This window comes from Euleptes europaea, chromosome 3 (genome assembly GCF_029931775.1).
Source record: "Euleptes europaea isolate rEulEur1 chromosome 3, rEulEur1.hap1, whole genome shotgun sequence".
Lineage (NCBI taxonomy): Eukaryota > Metazoa > Chordata > Lepidosauria > Squamata > Sphaerodactylidae > Euleptes > Euleptes europaea.
This window is the reverse complement of record NC_079314.1, coordinates 85039096-85064999: the sequence shown is the minus strand read 5'-3', so window position 1 is coordinate 85064999 and position 25904 is coordinate 85039096. Positions and strand designations below refer to the sequence as shown.

The 25904-nt window shown below is 43.2% G+C and overlaps 1 protein-coding gene across 11 annotated transcripts in view; it reads left to right on the top strand.

The window, feature by feature from the left end:
- Nucleotides 1-25904, top strand: part of ANKS1B (ankyrin repeat and sterile alpha motif domain containing 1B) — a 432983-nt gene that overhangs the window by 105772 nt on the left and 301307 nt on the right. For all 11 annotated transcript variants that reach the window (XM_056845975.1, XM_056845973.1, XM_056845974.1 and 8 more), the window contains one exon: nt 16691-16856. In XM_056845975.1, coding sequence (XP_056701953.1) covers nt 16691-16856 — 166 coding nt within the window. The remainder of the gene's footprint in view (nt 1-16690; nt 16857-25904) is intronic.

Genomic DNA, 25904 nt, shown 5'->3' with positions numbered 1-25904 from the left:
GTGGGGAGCCATGGTAGCAGAACACATAGCACAGGGTGTTTGGACATCTCAGGAGAAGTCTCTTCATATTAATGTACTGGACATAAGAGCAATTCAATGAGCACTGAAGTCCTTCCAGCCCATGCTGAAGGACAAACATGTTCTTGTGCAGACTGACTACATTTGCCAAAGCCCACATCAACAAACAGGGGGGCTCCAGGTCATCTCTTCATCAAGAAGTCAAACCTCTCCTGCATTGGGCAGAGATCTATCTCAAGTCATTAAAGGGATCTTAAAGCATTCCACAGGGCCTGTAAAACAGAGCTATTCCGCCAGGCCTATGGTTGAGGCCAGCTACAGTTCCCTATATATAAACGCTGGCCTCCCTAGCCTCCCTGCTACGGTAATATCTTTTTATTCCATCTGTATTTATTCTATCTGCTCACCTAGCTGAAGTTTGTGTTTTGTGTTATACTCTAGAGGGGGCTTAGGTAAATTATATTATTTTTATGATTTTATAAGGCTATTTTAAAATGTTTTAATGCTTTTTCTGATTTAATGGGACATTTATATTTTGTAAGCTGCTCTGAGCCTGGTTTTGGCTGGGGAGAGGGGTAATAAGTGGAAACAAACAAGCAGAAGGTTGAACACATTCAGGGCAGCCTGAAAGTCCAGGCAGATTGGTTGAGCCATCAGGCAGTGGACGAAGGAGAGTGGTCATTGAACAAGAGTGTCTTCCAAGAAAACATCACCAAGTTTGGGGTTCAGGTTCTGGATTTGTTTGCTTCAGAGAAGAATCATCAGCTCCCACGATTCTATTCCAGATTCCGTCTGCTGGTGTGGAACAAGTGAATGCCCTACTGCCTTCGTGGCTGAAAGAACCCTTGTACACCTTTCCTCCCCTGCCTCTTCTTCCCAGGGTTATTAGGAAGATCCACAGAGAGAGAGAGCAACAGTGATATTGGTGGCCCTGGACTGGCCGTAGAGGCTGTGGTACCCTTTCCTGAAGGAGCTCTCCATCAGAGAACAGCAGCTGCTTCTACTTTCATGGGACTTGTTACATCAGGGTCCCCTGCTTCACTCAGATCTAGGCTGGTTCAAGCTGACTGCCTGGCTTCTGAGAGGAACAGGCTCCTAGCCTGTGGATATGGCCCAGGTGTAGTAGACACAATTTTGGAAGCTCATAGGCCAACCACCTGAAGGAAATATAATACACAGCACAATGACCTCAGCTGTCTTCGTTAGGCAGGCATCAGTGGAAGAAATCTGCAAAGTGGCCACCTGGTCATCAGTTTTCACCTTTGTGCATCACTACAGAATTAACACCTTTTCTTCGGCTGATGTGGTGTTCAGAAGAGGGTTCTGCAACAAGTGGTGAAAGACATGTGGTCCCACCCGAAGGTACACACAGTTCTTGGAGGTCCCAAGAATCAAGATGCCCTTCCCTCAGAGTGAGAACAGAACCTTGACTACTTACCATGAAGGTTCCTTCTGCTCTGAGGTAGAAGGGCATCTTGCCTGCCCAAGATGGATGAAGAGGAGGCTGGAGAATCCATGGTTATAGTCAATGTACTTTGAACACCTGACAATCATAAGAGGATACCAGGAAGCATCCTGCCCTTTCCCTCTTCCCAATAAGTTTCTTCTACTATTATTGTTCTTATTGTTAACTATCTGTTTTGTTTCTGTTCCTCTAAAGCAGTTTTTAAGTAAAGTAAAGGTCCCTTGTGCAAGCACTGGGTAATTCCTGACCTGTGGAGTGATGTCACATCCCAACATTTACTAGGCAGACTTTGTTTACTGGGTGGTTTGCCAGTGCCTTCCCCAGTCATCTTCCCTTTACCCCCAGCAAGCTGGGTACTAATTTTACTGACCTAGGAAGGATGGAAGGCTGAGTCAACCTTGAGCCGGCTACCTGAAACCAACTTCCGTTGGGATCGAACTCAGGTCATGAGCAGAGCTTGGACTGCAGTACTGCAGCTTACCACTTTGCGCCACGGGGCTCCCTAATGCAGTTTGTACTGTTATGATAAAGTTTATGCATTCCTGCCTATAATTTTATCTCAGTAAGAATAGAAACTGAGGGTGGATTCCACCAAGGGACAGGTAGCAGAAATCAGTTCCTGCCTCCCCAAGCATGCAGCAAGAATCACTAAAGAATCAAGATGCCCTTCTATCTCAGAGCAGAAGGAACCCTCACAGTAAGTAGTCAAGATTCCATTCCATTATGGAGGACAGACAACGTCTTGGCTTATTTATTTATTTATTTTTAACTTGCCGTATTCTGAATACTCAAAAACTACACATTTTAGTATTAGTAGCAATGTAATTTGCTACTAATAAGCGTCTTTATGGGAATATGTTTCATTATATAGTTCAGGCTTGCTCAAGCCTTGTCCACCAAGCCAAACATGGCCTACCAGCCATGCCTGTCAGTAGTTCAGAGACTTGATTTTCTGGCTTTCCTGGGACTGCAACATTGGTGGGGAGTGTTGTCATTTGACAGGTTACAATATGTGTTTGATGGACTGTATTTGGCCTATTGGATCTAAGCTTGTAAAATCCTCATATAATGGTTCATTAGTTAGTTACAATGCAGATGTTAATGAAATCAGACTAGGTATGAACATGTTTATGTTGCAAATGCAGCACCAATGCCACCCTTTCCCCCTGAAGCATAGGACACAATTCCTACTCTCCTACCCAAGCATAGGCATGCTCTATGTATACAGAGAGGATCCACAAAGGCTTTTATTTAAGCATCTTCTCTACATTCTGAACTGAAAATCCTGGTTCTGTGGCAGGTAAATGCAATATGCTCTCCCAGATAGCACAAGTCCCAACCATACCTTAATTAGTTATCTAAAAGTCTGTTCCATTCCAGCACACTTCCTGCCCAGTAGGTTGTGTATACTGTGTCTATGTACAGGAGAAAGTTCATGTCACACTTTGTTTCTTACTTGCAGCCATTTATTTAATCATTGTTAACTTGTTTATGTTGGTTGGTAAGTATACAGGACTGAACAAAATATTCAGATGATTTGGCAGAAAGCTGTATTGTGTTTCTCACAGCTTTTTAAGCAACTGAAGAGCAGATGTGCAAGAGATTTTTCTAAATATGCATATAAAAATGACTGGATAGCAAACTGGCTCTAGGACAACTGGCTCTAGCATAACTGATCAGCAAACATGAACAGGCCTGCTCAGAATCGTACTCCAGTAAACCTTCTGACTTTTAAAAGGCTCCAACAGGGAAAGTATTCCCTTTGTAATAAAGCTAAAAGAAGAGTTGGTTTTTATGTGCCGACTTTCTCTACCTTTTAAGGAGAATCAAACTGGTTTACAACCTCTTTCCCTTCCTTTCCCCACAACAGACACTTTGTGAGGTAGGTGGGGCTGAGAGAGTTCAGAGAACTTACTAGCCCAAGGTCACCCAGCTGGCTTCATATGTAGGAGTTCAGGAAACCAACCTGGTTCACCAGATTAGAGTCCACCGCTCTTAACCACTACACCACACTAGGCTGTAGTTTTGTTCACCACAGCTTCTGACAGTTGCTGTAAACCCATTTCAGACTTGGAAACGTCAATATCGATTGCAGTGAGGTAAAGTGTAGGAGATGGTAGGCTTTAGCTCCCCTCTTCTAGATGCAAACTGGTAGGGTGTGTATAAATACTAAAAGATTTCCCTAGGGGGAAAAACTCATGTCACGGTGGAGGCAGTTGGGTGGCAGCTCTGCAAGCAGCTCCTTCACCATGCCTGATACAGAGATGGGACGGCTTTCTTGCTAAACGTGGCCCTTGGCCAACTTCCTTAGGTTAATTAAAGAAAATTAAATAAAAATTGAGAAAATAATTGTGCACCTCCCTGATTTCCAACAACAAAAAAGTTTAGATAGGATACTGGAAAGACTGTACAATCCAAAAAATGTGGGTGAATAGCCTGTGAATAAAATTGCTTTGTTTGCAGCTCAAATCCAAGATGAATTAATCTTCACATTTGGGTCCCTGTTAAACCCCACTAGGAAATCCTGAAGAAATGAGTCCCTACCACAATGTGGGACTGTCCTACCCAAAACATTGCTGCAAATACCAGCTAAATTATACCATCACATCATCACAGTATCTCAGGATCCATCATACCAAAAGTCACTGAAGTGTCTACTAGGATGCAGGGTATATTTTCCTCTGACAGTTTTAAGGTGCAGAGTGTCACCCAGAGTCTATAATCAGGACTCAATCAAGTTTCCTAGTGAAGCATCAGTAAGTAATACTCTTTCTGGAAGATTGAAAGCTGTTTACAGTGTTGGAAAATCTATTATGAAGGTCTCTATCATCATGCAACCCCAAGCGTACTACATGTTCTTCAAAAATATTTTTGAAAATAGCACATTATGGCAGATTGAAGCTGCAGCAAATAAGAAATCAAGTCTTGGAATCTGAAGTGAAAAATAATAAATAAAAAAAACAAGAAAATATTTAGTTCATTATCCATTTGATGTGCAATTTGTTGTTTCAATTTACTACCCATTTGCTTTCCATTTTCAGTCATATTCAAAAAAAGCAATTGGCATGTGGTGAATTGGGTTGGCGTGGGAATAGAAGTACTATCTATTCTTTAGAGAAGAGAAATAGGGTGAGTCAGATATTATCACTTTGATCTGGAACAGTGATTATAATTTAAACTGCGAAGATGTTCTTTATGTGAGAAAAATAAAATTCTGAATGTGACAAACTAGAAATTATATGAATGATAGTGATAATCTTGCACACAACCTTTTGGCATTCCAGGAAACAATCCAGGTTGCTCTTTGGCTCACAGCAAAACAATCATTTAACTGCTTTACCCAGAAAGTACTTTTTGAATGCTAGCCATAGATTTATGCTCACCACTTCACCTGTTCCTAGGATTATTATCCACACATGATATTGTCACTCCATTAACAAACAAGTACATATAAGCATATTAACTATTGTGCATCTGTACTGTACTCGTGCTCACCCTTGTACTCGTATTACCCTGTACTCGTATTACCCTTGTAGGCTTTATATAAAGCCTATATGAACAGCTTCAGATGCTGAGTTAACTTTTGGGATTTTTTTGTGATGTATGTAGTAGTGTGAATAGGTTTAAGTGAGCCCTCAAGGATTATTGGTTCTTGTAGGTTATCCGGGCTGTGTGACCGTGGTCTTGGTATTTTCTTTCCTGACGTTTCGCCAGCAGCTGTGGCAGGCATCTTCAGAGGAGTAACACTGAAGGACAATGTCTCTCAGTGTCAAGTGTGTAGGAAGAGTAATATATAGTCAGAAAGGGGTTGGGTTGGGTTTTGCAGGACAATGATTCAGCTCAAACCCAACCCCTTTCTGACTATATATTACTCTTCCTATACACTTGACACTGAGAGACACTGTCCTTCAGTGTTACTCCTCTGAAGATGCCTGCCACAGCTGCTGGCGAAACTTCAGGAAAGAAAATACCAAGACCACGGTCACACAGCCCAGATAACCTACAAGAACCAATGAACTCTGACCGTGAAAGCCTTCGACAATACCTCAAGGATTAGTTTCTGTTTCTCCTGCAAGACGTGTATGGGAGAGACTTCATTTAGGACTTGTTCTTGGTGTTGGTTGAAGTCTCTGAGTGTATTGTTGGTCTCCATTTGTAAGTGTTCTTCCCATTAGAAGTAATAATAGAGACTTGTTGTTGAAGCTACCTGAGTTTCTTCTGTACTGACTACAGAGCAAGACTAAAGCAGGATAGGTAAGTTCTCCCCTATCCACCACATCTCAGAAGACACACTTTTCTGGTGTTTATTTTGTACTTGTACATCATTGTCTGAAGGTGGAGTTAAAGCTCCATGGCCTTTTGGTAATACTTCGATTTTGCTATTGAGAATTGCTGCTGCTGTATTGGTTTCAGTGATTTTGAGATATCATATAAATATGATGGTTTATTTTTACCGAACACATTTCTATTGAAAAAACAAAGCAGAATGTAGAAATTGCATTATAGAATGCAGAAAAACAGAAATACTTGAACAGTATGAGATGCTCTGGCTATATACTGGTGGGGTGTTGGACTACTTGTTTCGGGTTCAAGTGTGGAGGTGCTCTTTCTTCTCTTTCCTATTCTTCCCTGGATGGGGTGATGGCTCAGCAAGGCTATGCAGCCCTCCATAGCTGCTTCCTACAATGAATATCTGAGCCTATTTTAGAGACTTCCGGTAACGAGCTGGTCCCAAGCAGTCATCCCTAGGGAGAGCTCCCTAGGGAATCCAAGATACTCTTTGAATTGGTGTGCTTTTAGCACACCAACCCAGTCTTAAATAGTGGACCGGGACACAGGAATTCCTCTGCAGCCCAAAGAAAGCGGTGTGACTCCCATATTGTCCGAGGGGACTTGTTAAGCCCCCCGGAGGTGTGGATGTTTGTCCCCTCTGGCATCGAGAGGAGATTGCATCGCCGCAAGCGTTTTCTTTGGCATTAGGCTTGGACCTCCATTACCTATAACCACCTTATAAACTATTTTAATGAAGAAAAACCTCACCCTCCAAAATCTAAGTAAGTAACAAGAATTCTTTTGATCTTACCGGGAATAGAAGGTTGAACTGATTGGCAGAATTAACTGGGAAATCCGCACCTCCCCCCACCATTCTATAAAAACGTTTTCATTAAAAGACATCAGATAAGACAGCAAGGACTCTATCAAGTTGATCTGGGGGTAGACTAAACAAGTAAACTCTTTGACAGATGTGGCAAGTACCAATCAGATTCCGTGACGTTTGAGGGGAAGGGAGAAATAAAACCCTCCCTCCCCTTGGTCACGCTACCTTTTCCAGGCCAGGAAAGTCCTCCTGCCACGTTCTCAAGATCCATTTTGAAGTGCCAGAAGACCTCTAGGAAGCAACACAACTGCATTGTAAGATGCCAGCCGACACCAGGGAGAAGGGAAGTACTGAAGCACGCGTGACCGGAAGGGAAAACCCCTGGTGCACCAACTAAAAGGTTTCTCATCAAAAAACTACAGAAAGGGGAAGACAGAAGGTCCATGGCTGCACAGCTTCCTGTTAACTTCCTACTTCCTGTTTGCCTGTCGACCTAGAGGGTCCAGAAAAAAAACTCAATGGTACTTCAAATTTTAAAACTAACTTTCTAGCAGTCTTTTGAGGATTACTTGGGGAATATTTTAGTGATTAAGCTTAGCATCAACTATTAATCTACCCATATTCTGGAAAATCATTTTCTAAGACTTGCCAAAATTCCTGTAATAAAATACTAACCATCAGTGTATACAGTACTGCATGCAACGTCTAAACTCAAAGAACCCTTGCAAGAAATAAATATGGAAAAAAAATTCAAGACATTTTCGCTAAGCAAAATGAGACAATTACAAAACAACATGAACAGATGTCAAAACAACAGGGGCAGATGTCAAAGCAAATGGATCAACTGGCTACTATGATGAATACCTTAACCCAGAAAATAACTCAGAATATGAATGAGGAAATAGAAAACGAGGAAGACCTTAAAGACCTAATGCCTCTACTTGACAAGAGAGCTGAAGAACAGAAGAATTTTGTAGAGGAAATAGAAAACTTCAACAAGCAAAGTGTAACAATCCGGCTGACAACAATGCAGTGGAATATGAGTTAACTTGATTCCGGCCTCCTTAATGTGCTTGATGATCTGTACAATAGTTGCTTGGAGGATTTAATGAGCAGAAAAACTGGAGCTGCCAGGATTTTCTTCTTTGAATTTAGGATGGAACAGATTGCAACATGGATTCACTATGAAGACCATCTATCTGCAGAAGAGACCTTACCAACAACCTCCAAGGATGATCTTCGACGCTTGCTGTTAAAGGGGAAAGGAATGAAACGCTGGAAATTCCGAGCAAAATTTAAAATTTAAAAGAGTTCGGTCTTTCTTGGTGATATGATTAAAAGGAACTGGTTAAAAGGACTGGCTTTGGCGATATGATTAAAAAGAACTGGTTAAAAGGACTGGTTTAAATGGAAATACATAATATTTGTCATTGATTTACTAATAACAATATGTTGGAATTTAGTGCTGGGGTGAAATGGAAAATTAATAAAGCAACTAATTTCTAATGGAAGAAGAGGGAGGTGTAGGGGAAGTTAACATTTTTTTATTCTGTACTTTTTCTTGACTATATATAAATTTAATGGTTCCTGTTTGTTTTTATCTTTTATTGAGTACCTCAACTGTTAAATTGAGTGTTTACTTTTGGGAATAGTTAATTTTCAATGGGACCATTTAGAAATTTCTTTGATCTAATCCTTTATTTACATCTTTTATTAATCTCATATTAACTACTGATTTAATGATGTCTACACTTTTTATAAATTTTATATTTACTGATTTAATAATGTTAGATATAATAAGATTAGGTTAATAAAAAATAAAAAATATTGGGATTAGTTTCGTTAGCAAAAGTTGATACAATTTATTTTTAGATGGAAGAGGGTGAGGGGGAAGTCATTATATTGTTATATTATCTTTTTTACTATTACTGTTATTCTTATTATTGGATATTGTTTTTATGTTTGACATGTTAATTGAAGAAAATAAAAAAAAATTATTCCCCCCCCCCCAAAAAAAAGAATATCTGAGCCTATTTTGATGACTGGATGACTCCTCGTCCAAATATGCATCACTGGGGGCAAGGGCATAAGGGCACAATGGAGTTTGTTTCCTCTCCATACAGTGGTATTCCATTTATTCCCAAATTAGAATTCAAACTTCACGGAGAAGAAAAAAGTTCCAAATTGCCCAAACACCTGTATTTGGACACTGTGGCAAATCTTGACTTAAGTTTTCTCAAACAGGAAGCCTTCAATCACGCTCTGTGTGCAAAGGAAAGAGGTAGATGGGGGGGGGAGAAAGGGGACTACATGAGCAGGACAACAAGGCTGTCATAGACAAGTCATGACAAGTATGAAATCAGTCAGGTTAGAAGAAGAGCAAATATTTGAAAGATTCACTCTGCTGTAATGCCTATATTTTAATTTCTAGTATTCTTGCTTATAAAGGTGGGAACCTGGTAAACATCAGGTAGCAACATCTGGGAACAGAACAAATTGGTTTCAGTATAAAGTATGATAAGGGGAACAGAATCAATTCAGAAACTCCAGTTGGCGCAGCATGCCATGGCTTGGCTATTATCAGGAACTAGATGCAGCACGCATATTACTCCCATCCTGCAGGCATTTCACTGGTGACCCTCAGTTACCAGGTTCAATTAAAGATGTTAGCTATCACATACAAAAAGCCCTTCATGGCCTTGGTCCCTCATATCCACGAGACCTCCTCTCCCCCTATGCTCTGCCATGACAGCTTCACCCATTGAAGCAGCATCTTTTGCAGGTGCCAACCTGAAAATAGGCAAAATCAACCACTGCCCATACAAGTCCTTTTTTTGTTGTGGCTCTCACCTGCCTCAGGAGGTCAGGAAGGCTCCCACTCTCCTGGCTTTCTGCAAATTATGCAAAACTGGATTATTCAAGAGGGGCCTTTCTATGCAGGCAATAGAGTTGCACTGTATTAAATGTTTCACAAAGTTACTTGGATAAATTATTAGGGACTGTGATCTATACTATTGTTTATAGCTTGCTGAAACTTAGATCCTACTATGTAATTTTTGCATCATTTAATGTGTCATTTTAATACTTATGCTCTGCTTCAGTTCATTTTTTAGACTTCTGGTTGATTCTACAACCATAGTGCCTATTGCATTGTTCATTCTATGTCTCATCCTGTTAATTGTATTGATTCACTCTGTTGTAATCCACCTTGAGTCCGAGTAAGAAAGGCAGATTATAAAGAACATAAATAAATAAAAACTTACGCAGATGAAGAGGTACAGGGTTGCAGCCTATGAACCATGAATGGAAGCAGAGCACAGAACTGATCTCTCACCTGCAGCCTCTTGCTCCAATGAAAATCTGCTGTCTTGGGGAAAATGTGGGATGTAGGCTGGGGGCATAGTCAAAATCCCCTCCCCACATCCTTGCGTAAGAAGTGGATCAATTTCTATTTCCCCTCAAGATATGACCTATACTGCATCCCATGTTCTGAAGGGTTTTCAACCCTTAAGAGCACCTTTTTGTGGGGCTGTGAATGGGAGGGGCTTGAGAATGAGAAGAGATCTGTTCTGTATACTTCTGTTCATGGTTCAAAAGCTCCAATTTATAATAAATATGAAATAAAAATTATTTGCTACATGTTATTTGTTGTGTTGTTCTTGGAAGTCCTAAAACTGAGATTTGATCCATTTCTACAAATAAGTCCTAGTTACATGTAATTTAGTTTATGGACTTCACAACCAGATGTGCCTGAACATTTGTAATCTTGATGATGGTGGCGATGGGAATTGTGATAGGCTTCAGAACTGCTTTTGTTTACTTTATCTAAGGTATCAGATTAGTTGTTAATTATTTTCATTATTGTTAGAACACTATTAGTAGTACTTTCAGCCTCCAGAGCATACTTTAGAATTTGCTGTTATCTAAACCCACACTGGAATTAGTTTCAACCGATCAGTGCCAGAGTAACTGATATGCAGTCATGTGCATATCTTTATTCTACATATAACCTTGGACAGCTCTGACATTTCAGATTAGTTGAGAAAGACTGAAGACTGAATCATCTTTAATTGACTCACTAAAGTAGGACGTTAATGAAAGTAACTTACTTAATCATAAGACAACTGTTAACAGACTCTTGAAAAAAGTTTTATATCTATTTTCCCATGTTCTGCTTATAAAAACTGTAATACTAATCCTCACAAACTGTCAATACAACTGAAAAAATTAACTTTCTATTTAGGACATAGGAAAGAATGAAATTAACAGTAAAGATGTGAATGCCATGTTGTTTCCTTCTTCTTTCTCATATAGTCAAAGTTTTCATTATAGATTCCTTAGCTGCCTGGTTCCATGACCTGTTTGTTTGCTTGTGAGATTCTGTGAAGCAGTGTGCTCTCATGATGATGAAAATTATATTTGGGCAGCTTACTGATTATTCCACCCTCCTTTTTCAAGGCTGTTTTTAAAAGCATGATACATCAATCATACCTACTTGTTTGAGGGAAAAGTTTGTTTTAAAAACTAATAGAATTAATTTATAAAATGAAACAGACAAAACTTACTCTAGCATTGTTAAAACTATACTTCATCTGAATGGCTTCTATGCAATCCCACATTGGGGGACTGCGCAGGCGCAGGCCAGCCACGGAAAAGAATTGTCAGCTTCCAGCAAATTCCAGAAGAGTGCTCCCCCTCCCCTCGGGGCATGCAATCTCCCCGCCCCGAGTCACATGACCCAAGGAGGAGGGAGCACTCTTCCCTCCAGTTCTCGTTCTGCCGCCACAGAGAGAGAATGTGCTTAGCTTCGTTCCAGCAATGGTTATGGAGTCTAAGAAGATTGCTCCATTTAAGAAGTGCTCCTCTTGTGGGGCAAAGGTTGCCAAATCTGATCCTCACAAGGAGTGCTTACGCTGCTTGGGAGAAGGCCATGTTTCCTCCTCGTGCAAGAGCTGTGGGAAACTCACGGCCAAAGCTCTGAGGGAACGCTCGTCTCACCTTATCTCCCACCTCTACAAGGTGTCCCTTCGTCCTCAGGAGGATTCCTCTGACCGTCCTACCGGTAAGGCATCCTCTTCCGAGGGGGCCCCTGTCACCAAGTCTACTGGGGTCTCTGCTTCAGAGAAACCATCCTCGGTAGTCCTTCGTCCGGCGAGGTTTATAGCCCCGGGCTCCCAAGATGGCCGCGACCGCGGCTCGTCAAAGCGTGCTTCCCGCTCGAGGTCCCCTAGGCGTCGTCCACCTTCTCGGCCTCCAAAGTCCCCGTCGGATCCTTCAAGGCGGGGTCTGCGCCGTTCGGCCTCGAAGTCGCCAAAGTCTTCTCGGCGCCGTCTGTTGTTGACGCCATCACGGCTCCATCCTCAGACCACTGTGGCATCGTGTTCTGCTGAGCCAGTCATTACTGTGGAGGATTCCCCTCCTCATCCCCTGGCAACCCCCTCGGCTCCAGATCCGAGCAGGGCCCAGGAGGTACCGGCGGAATTTAAGGAGCACCTCCTTCATCTTTATAAGGACGTGCCACAAATATCCCTCGACAGAGGCTCTGCCCCGGAGCAGCAAGAGTCCCATGTTGGTGCCACTCAACTATGCTCCGAGGAGGAGGTTCGGGAGCCACCGACCCCTTCTGGCCGGAGTCGTTCCAGGAGCCGGGACCATTCAGGTCACCGCAGGGGATCGGGCAGTCGGAGTCGTTCCATACGTCCCTGCCCTCGCCTGATGATTCAGTTGGGGATCCTAAACCCTTATCCCCAACGGGGGATGTCCGCCTATATGCGGAACAATTGATAAGAATGGCGAAGGCCCTTAAAATAGACGTCAAACCCGAGGAATCGGGTCCTATTGATGATGTCATGGATATCTTGCATAACCCTGATGTGGGCCCTCCAGTATTCCCTATCCTTAAGAGTCTCTTGGAGATTCTTCATGCTAACTGGGCTAAACCAGCCTCAGTCCCTTCCTCCATAAAACGTATTGAGAATTTGTACAAGATACGAAAGGAAGGAGGGGAATTCCTATACCAGCACCCCCCCCAACTCTATCATTGCCGAGGCCCTTCCTGGGAAGTTTAGGTCTGGGTCCCACACCTCCCCAAGAGACCCTGAGGGTCGTAAGTTAGACACTCTGGCAAGGAAGGTTTATTCCTCCACGGCGGTTAGTGTCCGCATCTCCAATTTTATGGCCACGATGGTGAGGTATCAATTTGCCCTTTGGGACCGCATTTCCCCCCAAGTTTCCCTTGTTCCTGAAGACCAACGTCCGTCGGTCCTAGCAGTGCAAGCTGAGGGAATGTCTCTCGCGAGACAACAGTTAGCTGCTGCTAGACATGTGACGGATTCGTCGAGCAAGGCTATTGCCTCTGCTATAGTTATTCGGAGACATGCCTGGCTGCGCCAGTCGGCGCTTCCCCTAGATACCAAGGCTTGCATAGAGGATCTCCCTTTCGAGGGCACGGTTCTCTTTAATAATCACCTTCTTAGACCGCCTTAAGAAGAATAAGACGAACGCCAAGTCCCTTGGTATTACTCGTCAGACCTCTGATAACAGGAGACGTTATTTCGGCCGCTCGGCTGGTCAATCTTCCTGCCCATTTAGGTTCCAGGCCCCTCCTCAGCAACCCCCCTTCCGTCCGTCTTTCCCTCGTCCTCAACAGGACAGGAAATTCTCCAATAAAAATAAATCACGCAGGGGTCAGAGGGGATCCCCTGGTTCCTTCCCCAGGGCAAAACAAGCATGACTAAATGTACATGTTGACTTTTGTGACCGGTTGTCACTGTTTTACTCCCAGTGGTCGTTTATCACTACCGATGTTTGGGTTCTTAAAATAATAAAATATGGTTATTTCATCGAATTTGATTCTCTTCCTCATTTTAGGCCGGTTGCCCATGCTGCCTCTCATGACTCTGAGCCCCTTTCTGCGGAGGTCAATGCCTTACTGTCTAAGGGCGCAATCTCCGAGGTGCTCCCTTCAGAACAGAATCATGGTTTCTACTCCCGTTTTTTCTTAGTGGACAAGAAAGGCGGAGGAAAGCGCCCTATCCTGGACCTACAGGATTTAAACCTGTTTGTCAAGACTAGGAAATTTCGTATGCTTACGCTACCCGAGGTGCTCCCCTTCCTTGATGCGCACATGTGGTTCGCAGTACTGGACCTTCGTGACGCATACTTTCATATTGCGATTCACGAGGAGTGCCGCTGTTATTTACGTTTCTGGTGCAATAACAGGTGCTACCAATATAATGTCTTGCCATTTGGCTTGTCCACTGCCCCTAGGACTTTCACCAAGTGCCTCGCCGTAGTGGTCGCGCACCTTGCCCTTAAAGGATGCGTTATATTTCCTTACCTGGATGACTGGTTGGTGGTGGCCCATTCAGAATCTGAATTATCCTCACGCATGGATTTGATCCTTGCAACACTTCACAACCTAGGTCTTCTAGTCAATTTTGAGAAGTCTCACCTAACCCCTGCACGGGCTCAGACGTTTATTGGGGCACGTTTGGATGCCTCTTTGGCCCGGGCTTTTCTTCCTCCACCTAGAGCTCACACCATTAGAAAACTGATTAACAGTTTTGTCCGCAATAGGTTCCAGTCGGCACATCGAATTCAAAAATTACTGGGCCTTATGGCCTCCACCACGGCGGTGGTGGAGTTTGCTAGGCTTAGAATGCGACCACTGCAAAACTGGTTTGTTAGAGCCTTTACGATTAATGTGGACCCACAATTTAAACGTTTGTCCATCCCTAGATACGTGTTATCCTCTCTACAATGGTGGACGTTGGATGTCAATGTCCTGTCAGGGGTTCCCTTCCGTAGACAATCTCCAGATAGATTTTTGTTCACTGACGCTTCCCTGGTGGGTTGGGGGGCTCACTGCGACCATCTTACAGCACAAGGGAGATGGTCTCCTTCGGAGTCTTTATTGCATATTAATTTGCTTGAGCTTCATGCCATCCGTCTTGCTCTGTCTTCGTTTGCAGGGTACCTGATGGGTCGGCGCGTTCAAATCGCCACAGACAGCTCCACCGCCCTGTTTTACCTAAACAAGCAGGGCGGCACAAAGTCCGTTTCGCTCTGCAAAGAAGCCAGCGACATCTGGGAATGGGCCATACATCACGACACCTCCCTCTTAGCAATTCACATTGCGGGCAAGAGCAACATACTAGCCGATGCCCTGAGCCGCTGTCCAAACCTTTCTCACGAAATCACACTGAACAATGCATGTCTGCAACATGTTTTTCGTCACTGGGGTCGTCCTCTAGTAGACCTTTTTGCCACACAATCCAATGCGGTATGCCCCAGATTTTACTCCAGGGCTGGGGTCAGCCCAGGCTCTCTGGGAGACGCCTTCCAAATTCCCTGGAAGGGGACCCTGTTCTATCTGTTTCCCCCATTCCCTCTACTTCAGAGGGTCATTGCCAAGATGATCCAGGACAACACAGATGGTATCCTTGTAACTCCCTACTGGCCCAGGAGATCATGGTTCGCAGTGCTCAAGTCACTTGCACACGGACGGTGTCTACTTCTCCCGAGAGACCCCTCTCACCACCCTCCCAATCTGCAACTGGCAGCTTGGAGGGTCCTACCTCAAGCCTATGGTCTGACAGAGTAGCCCAGGTGCTTCTCCATTCGCTCAAAACTTCCACACGTTGTTCTTACGACAATAAGTGGAGGCGCTTCTCTGACTGGTCATCAGATAAGGGCATCTCTCCTATTACCTGCCCCTTGTCTAGTATTTTTGATTACTTGTTGTTCCTTAAGGATGGGGGCTTATCCAATTCATCTGTTAAGGTTCATTTGGCCGCTATATCGGCTTTTCACCCAGAGGTAGACTCCTTCTCGGTATTTTCTCACCCCCTCTCCAAAAAGTTTTTGAAGGGCCTAAACAATTTATATCCTCCCGCTGCCCCGCCAGTCCCTCAGTGGAGCCTGTCTCTAGTGCTCTCTCGTCTCATGACTTCCCCATTTGAATCCCTGGCCACCTGTAATTTGGCCTTGCTTTCCTTTAAGACCGCGTTTCTGGTCGCAATAACCTCAGCTAGGAGGGTGAGTGATTTGTCGGCCCTTTCCCACTCCCCTCCATACACTGTCTTCCACCCTAATAGGGTGGTCCTTAGAACTAGATTGTCATTCCTACCCAAGGTAGTGTCTGCTTTTCACCTTTCACAGGACATTGTCCTACCTGTTTTTTTCCCTAACCCGTCTTCAGACGCTGACAAAGCCCTTCATTCGCTCGATGTAAAGAGGGCTCTCCTGTTCTATATTAACCGTACCCAATCCTTTAGGGCTGTGGACAACCTTTTTGTCTGTTTTGGGGGAAAACACAAAGGACAGCGGGCCTCTCCTCAAACCATCTCTAGATGGATTACATGTGCTATCAAATTAGCCTATGACCTTGCTCACCAGGATTGCCCTCCCATGATCAAGGCTCATTCTACCAGGGCGTATGCGGCTTCCATCGCCTTCTCGTCAAGAGTAGGTATCCGGGACATCTGCAAAGCTGCCACTTGGTCCACTCCATCGACGTTCATGAAACACTACGCTGTGGATGTGGATTCAGCAAGAGATGCAGCTGTGGGACGTGCAGTGTTGCAGTCCTTATTCCGGTGATGTCCCACACCCACCGTCCTGGTAAGCGAGCTCGCTACTCTCCCAATGTGGGACTGCATAGAAGCCATTCAGATGAAAAACAGAGTTTCACTTACCTGTAACTGTTGTTCATCTGATGGATCTTCTATGCAGTAACACATTCCCTCCCTCCTTCCCCGCTGTGGGACCTTTTCCGCTGGTATGGTGGATGGTTCCGTGGCGGCAGGTTGGAGAACTGGAGGGAAGAGTGCTCCCTCCTTGTTGGGTCATGTGACTCGGGGCGGGGAGATTGCATGCCCCGAGGGGAGGGGGAGCACTCTTCTGGAATTTGCTGGAAGCTGACAATTCTTTTCCGTGGCTGGCCTGCGCAGTCCCCCAATGTGTTACTGCATAGAAGATCCATCAGATGAACAACAGTTACAGGTAAGTGAAACTCTGTTTTTATTGTAGGTTTTAACATTTTCATCCCATTTTTCCTATTTTCAGTAAGGCCATCTTGAATACATAGTTGCTTTTCTATATTTCAGGAGACATTTCCAAAGAAGAGGAGTTATACATTGGAAGCAGTGCCATCTGCTTCTTCTGAAGTATTTCCTGCAGAAAATGAGAATGACCTCTGTGATTTTCTAGATACAGCAGTTACGAAGAAACCTTGTTCTTTAGAAATAGCAAGAGGACCTTCAACAAGAACAGGTAAAATGCTGCCAGTGTTTTATCTTGTAGCTGCTGCATTCTGTTAGTATGTGATGCTCAGATATTAGTTAACAGTGTGCCCTGTGTTCTGCTTACTTCATTTGAGGTATCTGTGCAAATCGTGTGCCCACAGCAGGGTGCAGAGGGAAGATAGGAGACATACACCTGAACAGGACTGAAACAGGATTCTGTGTAGCTTACAAGAATTTGGTCTAAAGAGGGCAGGGATGTTCTTAACAAATTGACTGTTCACAGGGGAAACCTGCTGGATAAACTAGGGAAGTAGAAAGACCTGAAACAGAAGGCCACATATATAGCATGTACTGTTAATTGCCACAGCATGTGCTGTCCAATTGCCAAAGTGGCCATTTTCTCCAGGTGAACTGATCTCTATCGGCTGCAGATCAGTTGTAATAGCAGGAGAACTCCAGCTAGTACACGGAGGTTGGAAATCCTAATGCTACTGCATTTCAAAAGGCATCTGTACTCCACTTTAGCCTTTACTGCATCTCTCTATGAGATGCTATTTAATATTACTGGAATTGCAAAGTGTCATCTAACCATAAATAAGCCCTTTAATGGTTTTGCAGACTGCTTAGCTTAATTGTAAACTCTTGTGTCTCTACTATAGGTTCAATATATTTATATAGATGCCTGCTATTTACACGGATTAGTGTCACTGGATTGCATTTTTTGTTTGCATGTTTTGCTAAAGCTTTTTTTTCGTTCTTGTAAAAAAAAATTTTTTGGATGAGCAGAAACACTATAGAGCTGATATACAAATTTAGAATTACATTTTCTGTTTTTCACAGTGTGTGGAGAGAACCTAAATGAAGTATTTAAAAATTGCTCTTTTCTAGGCACTTTGCCTTCCCTGTGACCTTTCAGTTAAGAGTTCAGTGACCTTCCTTGACCAAAGATTAACAAGATTAATTTTATCCCATTATATTATCCATTTCCAAAGCAGCACTTAGTCTGTTCTAGATGCTTCCATTAGGCTTCTCAATTTATCTACTGCTATCATGTGACAAATTCAACCTGGTTAAAAAACATTATAAACTTATAATAGTTAATGTGACAGAAATTAATGTTGCTTTTCTAATGGTAATATAGTTAAGCTTTGTGAGGTTTTAGCTAAGCAATCAGTCATCCTTTGAAAAGGTGCAAAAGTGAGACATCTTAGATTCTTAGATGCTAGACAGTACAGTGATACAACTATCTAGCAGTTGGAACAGTAAAATATCATCTGGGGTGGTGATGCTGAATAATTATCCGGGGAATTTAGTGCAGAAAAGATGTAAAAAACATACCTGAACCATTCAACTGTGTTCCAAACCTGTCATGTAGTTATTTCATTTATTTCACATAGCATACCTTCCCAAATGGGGGCCCAAAGCAGCTTATGTTGTTCTCCTCTCCTCCATTTTATCCTCACAACAACTTTGTGAAGTAGGTAAGGTCGAGTGTGGGCGACTGGCCCAAATTCACCTAAGGAGATGTAGTAAAAAAAAACACAGTGCAGTAGGAAGGCAATTTCATTTCAGTATGTTAACAACCCCTACGTGTTTAGCATTGAGCTTCTTCAGGGGAATCTGCAAAATATAAAAGCATCATGCTTCTGTTATATTTCACATATACCCCTGAGGAAGCTCAATGCAAAAATCATAGTGGAATGAAATTGCCTTCCCACTGCACTGGGTTTTTTTCTTTGTCTCTTTGCTCCAGTTGGTGAGGTCCTTTGTTTTTTTCCAAGTTCACCCAAGCAAGCTTCCCTGACAGAGTGCAGATTAGAAATTGGGTCTTACAGATCCTAGTGTCATTCACATTCATTTAATAAAACACAACCCAGAAAATGTTGCTGGGTTTGCAAATAAATGCTTTATGTATATGTAAATAGGGCTGTCGATTCGGTTTGTCCAAACCGAACAAACAGCCGAATTTCCCCCAATTCGGGGGGTTTCAGTTCGGATGGAACCGAACTAAAAAAAAAGGCGGGAAAAGGACACGCCGAATTCAGGCGATCGCCAGATAAATTCGGCAGGTTCAGCGTTCCCCGAACCTGCCTTTTCCTGCCTTTAAAGACCCCCCCCATGCCGGGTTTCCTGGGAGTCCCTTGAAACCGGGCGGGGGGGTCTTTAAACTGCTCCGCGCTGCCTGCCCAATTCCATCTCTGGTGACTCTGAACCAAAACAGATCACTTGACTTTCTGTTACTGTGAATAGAATAATTGTCCATTAAGTAGGAAACATTAAAGAAAAAAGGACAGGATTATTAAAGAATGGATTTTACTTAATTTAGGAATTATACAGTGCACTTTGCAATGGAATACAATGCAAAACAAACAAAAAAACAAAACAAGAGTAAACAGAATCAGAAAGACTCCCCAGCCAAGGGACCTAGCCAGAACACTGAAAAGCACTATTAATTAAACATAGACGAGACAAAAGTTTTCTGGAAATAAGCCCCACTGATTTAAGACATCCGTCTCTGTCACAAAGTACTAAACTGCGAAAATATTTTACAAATATTTATATTACCCTCTCCCAAAGCAGACTCACAACAAGTCTCCATAGGATATTGTCCTCCTGCACCTGCACTAACTTTACAAAATGATTCTTGTCCCTGGATCCAGCTAGCTCCAGATTTCTGTTCCCATTCCATCCTATCCTCTGTTCCTGCTGCCTCCTTAAATAGGAAAAAAGAAAGCAGGAGAGCAGATTGGACAACTGTTTGTTTGTTTTTTGCCTTCAACTCACTCATAGTTGACTTATGGTGATCCCGTGGGGTTTTCAAGGCAAGAGACATTCAGAGGGGGTTTGCCATTGCCTGCCTGTGTGCTGCAACCCTGGATTTACTTGGCAACTCCCATCCACATACTAACCAGGGCCAACCTTGCTTACCGGTAGCTTCTGAGAACTGATGAGATCAGTCTAGCCTGGGCTATTCAGGTCTGACATTACCCTGGAAATACTCAGACGTAAGAGAATTATGGATTTTGCTGCTTCTTCAAGGGAGGGCAAATATACCAATTGGAGAGAAACCAAGAGTGCTCCTAGCTGGCATTGAATACAAGGCCAGTTTGGCAGCTGCAAAGCCCCCCCCCCCCCCCGCAAGTTATAGGAAGATATAATAATATGAATAAATAAATAAGTCTGAGTCTGAAGTCAGGCTATTAGGATTGGTTTTAACTTTATTAGTGTGATACTGCTCAAGGCCATTGGGTCGAATGAGTAGTTTCCTTTCAGTAATTACCCTGGAAATAATTTCCAGAGTTGTCTGGTCAATACTCGTGATCAGGTTGAAGGTACAGATCTTTAGTAGATCAAAGGGTACAGAACTGACTAGATCTTTTGGGAGTAATCCTAAGTAGGTATCCTTAGAAGTAAGTTCCATCTTATTCAATGGGGCTTACCCTCAGTTTTCTGTTTCCCTTGCACAAGAGCTTTTAAAAATGTAACCTATATTAATTCGAAGGTATCATAGCTCCATAGCATGCATTTCAATGGGAATTCCAACTGCTTTTCTTCTTTACTAACATTTTTTTCTCTGTGTGTCGCAATATCTGCAGCCTGAGAATTCATGCATCTGATGAAAAAGATTCTAACCATGAAAGCTGGAACTACAATACATGCTATTTTTTATGGTGGCACCAGATTCCTTTTTGGTTTTGCCACAACAGACTAACATGGCTACCATTCTAGAATTTGTCTTTTCCTGTTAGTTTGTGCCAAGATCTCGCTAGGACTTAGCCTTAGAGTTTGTTTTCAGCACAGAGTGCGTTCTGGAAGGAATATTCTTCTGGGTATGCAGGGAATTCCTTTGCCTCAGCATTAAAAAAAACTGCAGTCTCCTTTCTTCCCACACACTTTAATAATTCAGTAGCATACTTGAAGATGCAGAGGAAGCAGTGGGATCCCTGGACATTTTAAACCCCCTCTGTAAAAAAGAGGATATGATAACTATGTGCCCTGTACCTTTCATAAGAATAAAATAAGAGGCTTCTTGGATCACACCAGAGGTTTCTCTAGTCCAGTGTCCTGTTTCTCATGCTAGCCAGCCAGATGCTTCTGGTAACCCCACCAGCAGAGAATAAAGGCAACAGGCACCCCTAGGCAGTTGCCCTCCAAAAACTGGCATTCAGGACTATACTGCCCCTAAACATGGAGGTTCTATTTGGTTATCATAGTTTATGGCCACTCATAGACCTTTCCAATTCCTGAATCTGTCCCTTTTAAAGTCATCTAACCCAGTGGAATATCCCCCTTCTTGGACAAACACCTTAACGTGGTCAGGGGCTTTGTGTGTTTCAGCAAAGCTGAGAGCAATATCGTAAGTTTAGACTCTGTCAAGCTAAACTCCTAGCAGAGTCACTCAAGGCAGAATGGTCAAAGCTGAGACACCAGACTAAGATGCATCAACATCCTTCAGGAATCAATAGCTACATCAGCAGAAGAAAATGGACAATTCCAGTGATGATGGGGGCAGAGGAATCCTAAAGGGTAGCTATGGGGCAGCAGCAGTAGTGGAAGGTAACATTGGTGGAGGATTGATCATAGACAACGGTAGTGACACTTCAGCTAATCCTGGTTAGCACTGCGCAGAAGAAGGCAGTGGTAAACCACTTCTGATAATCTCATACCTTGAAAACCCTATGAGACAATCTGAAATGGAAAAAAAAACCACAGTGCAGGAAGACAGGACCCCCAGGTCGGATAGCATTGAATCAGCTACTGGGGAAGAGCAGATGACAAATACTGTTCTTAATGACACAACTGGATTAAAGCCAAAAGGACGTTCAGTTGTTGATGTGAATGGATGCAAAAGGAAAGTTCAAAGCTGTTTAACACATGCAATAGGAACATGGAATGTAAGAAGTATGAATCAAGGTAAGCAGGAGAGTGACTCACAGAAATCTGTGAAGACAATAATTTGTTCATTTTGAGCACATGTTTCAGGGAACTCAGAAATCAAATATATTACATAATCAGAAGCAGAAGGTGGAGAAGCTCTATTCTCTTGTCTAAAACAAGACCAGGAGCTGATTGTGGTACAGACCATGAATTATTAATATCAAAATCAGAATAAAGGTGAAGAAAAATACCAAAACATTCATAGTGCCAAAATACAATCTGAACAACATTCCTGAAGTGTTTAAAGCATGTAAAGAACAGATTTGCATTACTAAGTTCAAGAGAATGTGAGCCAGAACTGTGGGTTGAAACCAGAGGTATTATCAAGGAACAACACACAAAGACTATTCCTTAAGCCAAAAGAAATGAAAAGGCTTTAACTACACATTGCCATCAGTGCACCCAAAAAAATGTCTTCTGTATGAACATCAGCTTAAGAACGGAAAGGATATCTTGGTCGGGTTCCATGTTGAATCTTCTACAATTGGGTAGGACACTTTCATGATGGCAATTAAGGAAATATTATCTCTAAGGAGGCCCACAGGTAAGGTTCCCTATGTAATTTTAGTCGGACCCTGTTCATTCAGGCTTTTTATATTCCTCAGATGTTTGACTAAGTGTTGGTAACCATATCTTGCTGCTGTTCTTAAATGGCATTTTAAAATTGATATTGTATTGTAGGTTGTGAACTGTGATGTTCCCCAGAGATCTGTTATTGGCCATATTTCATTAGATGGCTGAGATCATCCATTTTTCATTATTTCATTATTTAGATGTGGCTGCTGCGGTGTTGAACCAGCTTGGATGCTGTGGTCAAGCAAATGAGGGAACCGAGTTGAAACTGAATCCTGAAAAGACAAAAGCGATGCTATTTCTAGGAGGGAATCGGTTTGACAGTTTTAGATCAGGTTAGTTTATCAGTGAAAGTTTAAAGGGCCATCAGTTTCAATGGGATTTAGATCTAGCCTCTGAATGTGCAGGGCAGGTCTACCACCCATTGAAAATAATGGTAGTAGACCTGGCCTCCAAAGTCCAGAAGCAAGGTCTCTCTGTCTCTGTGTTAAGTGCCATCAAGTCGCTTCCGACTCATGGCAACCCTATGAATGAAAGTCCTCCAAAATGTCCTATCTTTGACAGCCTTGCTCACATCTTGCAAATTGAGGGCTGTGGCTTCCTTTATTGAGTCAGTCCATCTCTTGTTGGGTCTCCCTCTTTTCCTGCTGCCCTCAACGTTTCCTAGCTTGACTTTTCCAGTGACTCTTGTCTTCTCATAACGTGACCAAAATACGACAGCCTCAGTTTAGTCATTTTAGCTTCTAGGGTCAGTTCAAGCTTGATTTGATCTGTAACCCACTGATTTGTTCTTTTGGCAGTCCACAGTATCCATAACACTTTCCTCCAACACCACATTTCAAAGGAATCTACTTTCTTCCTATCAGCTTTCTTCAGTGTCCAGCTTTCACACCCATACATAGTAATAGGGAATACGATGGCATGAATTAACCTGATCTTGGTTGTCAGTGACACATCCTTACACTTTAGAATCTTTTCTAGCTCCTTCATGGCTGCCCTTCCCAGTCTCAAGCAAGGTCTACTGCCCATTATTTAGAGCACCCCCCAGTTGTTCTGTGGTGCAACTGTCCTTTAAACTTTACAGGGGCAGTATTTTCAGCAGGGGTAGACCTGTCCTGTGGCTGATGCACCAACTTGACTGAAGCATCACAGATCAGTTTAGGGGCCAGGTGCGCTTCCTATCTCTTGCTCCCTCCCTACTCTTGCTGTTCCAGAGGAGGGGAGGCACTTGCAACATTATCATTTTGTATGGGAAAGTCAGTACTGGGAGTATCACCCAGATATTTCCAGAATGATATCAGTATTTCCAATAGTTAATGAAAACAATAACAACGCTCTTCACAACTTTCCAATATGGAATTAAAACAATATTCTTCCAAGTGCACACCCTCACTCCATACTATTGTAACCTCTAGGTTGGATTATTGCAGTGCACTGTGCATGGGGCTGCCTTTGAAGACAGCTCAGAAAGTTTAGCAGGTGCAACATGTGGCTATTTGTCTATTTCCAGGGTTGAGACAATACAAACAGGGCCTATCTGATCTTTACTGGCTGATGGTTCTTATCTTTAAAGCCAGTCCCTTCATAGTACAGGGCCCATATATTTGACGGACTGCCTCTTCTTATGTGAGACCACGTTCCATTTCATATCTGCACAAGCATTCCTCTTGACTGTTTCCTTAATATAGCTAGTATATATCTCTTCTTTTCAGAACCAGTCATTCTTGCTCTGAGGAGGGCATCTTGATTGATTGGTGATGCCCACTAGTTGCTCAGGGAGGCAGAACCAAAACGTCTACTTCCTGTCTCCTGGGTGGGAATCTCCCACCTCTCACAGTTTCCTTCCTGCCTTGCACAGGGAGAGCAACCCGTCTTTCAATGTGCATACCCAATGGGGGGCGGGGGTATGAAAAATACAGCATGGGATGGGACAAATACAGCATGGGATGGGATGGGACAGTTTTTGTCTCTTCTGTTTTGTCCAGCAGCAGTGAATAAACAAAAGCTGGGCCATTTTTTCCAGTTGGTTGGCAATATTGTATTTAGTGAGAGGAAGGGAAAGGATGTAAAATTTCATCTTTATAATATGGGAACCTGGTTGTTCGAGAAAGCCTCTGCAACAACAATGGTTTGGTTCAGAGGAATACAAAGCAAATATTCATTTACTCATGAAAGGCCAGCACAACATTTGATCCACCACATTGACTGCAACCCACCAGCCATGTATTGTGGCTTACCAAATGTTCACCAAAGAGGAAACAAAGAGGAAGAACCTCAAAGATGTTCAAGAAATTGTTCAGTTTATTGAGGCCCAGTGTGTTTTGAATCAAAGACCTCTGGGACAATTGAAACTACTGTATTTTTCGCTCCATAGGACACACCGCTCCATAAGACGCACCTAGTTTTTAGAGGAGGAAAACAAGAAAAAATCTTGTTTTCCTCCTCTAAAAACGCGGGCAGGGAGCGGGCGCGCCAAGCGCTCAGAGCGGGCGGGGAGGAGGCGGGCGGGCGCTCCAAGAGCTCAGAGCGAGCTGGGAGGAGCCGGGCGGGAGAGGCGCGCCAAGCGCTCAGAGCGGGCGGGGAGGAGGCGGGCGGGCACGCCAAGCCGCCCCCCCCTCCGCTTCCCAGCTGGGAGGCGAGCAAGCGCACAGAGCGGGCTGGGCGGGCGCACAGAGCCAGCTGGGCGCGCTGGAACGTCGCGAGGCAGCTTTCCCCGGCTGCCTCCCAGCGCGCCCAGCCGGCTCTGTGCGCACATTCGCTCTATAAGACGCACCCACATTTCCCCTCACTTTTGAGAAGGAAAAAAGTGCGTCTTATGGAGCGAAAAATACGGTACTTTTAAAGAGTCTGTTTGAAACAGTTCTGCACTTTCAAAATGTGTTTTACAATGAATAGCTACAGTAGATATAATGAGCCATATTAAAAAGCTGGCAGCCATATATCAGCTATATAGATTATCTTTCAAAAGCAAAGTCCATAAACTAGCAGTGCCACCTAAGCAAAGTTACACTCTTCTAAGCCAGTTGACTTCAGTAACTTGTTTATCTCTGTATGGAACAAGCCAGTGAGATAAGCAGGAATGAGGCATGCACACATTCTTTCCCCCCTCCTTTGTATACCCCTTTCAGTAACTTAGAAGGGTGTAACTCTGCTTAGGATGGCACTGTTAGTCGGCAAATGGTACTTGTGCTCCATGATGCTGTGTAGCTTTGGCACAACACTGTTCATCAGAAAACGTTCTTCCTACCTCTAATTGCATTGGCAGTCACATTTCTGAAAATATGCTTTCAGTCAAATTTAAATACCAGTCATTGTACAGCATTTTTTTTTTGAACTCTTCATTCTTCATCTGAAAATGTACAATAATTTCCACAGCTCAGCTATTTTTTTTTCTAGGGCAAACAATAGCCAAATGGCTCCAGAGAGACTGGGGAAGCAGGGCCCATATCTGCTTTCTCCTTGCCTTTTCTGGAAACCTTGATAAATGTTACTAGCTTTCCAACCAGCAACACCATTACCATACTAAAAGACAGGGATGTCTAATAATTGAAATGTGCACTTGCAT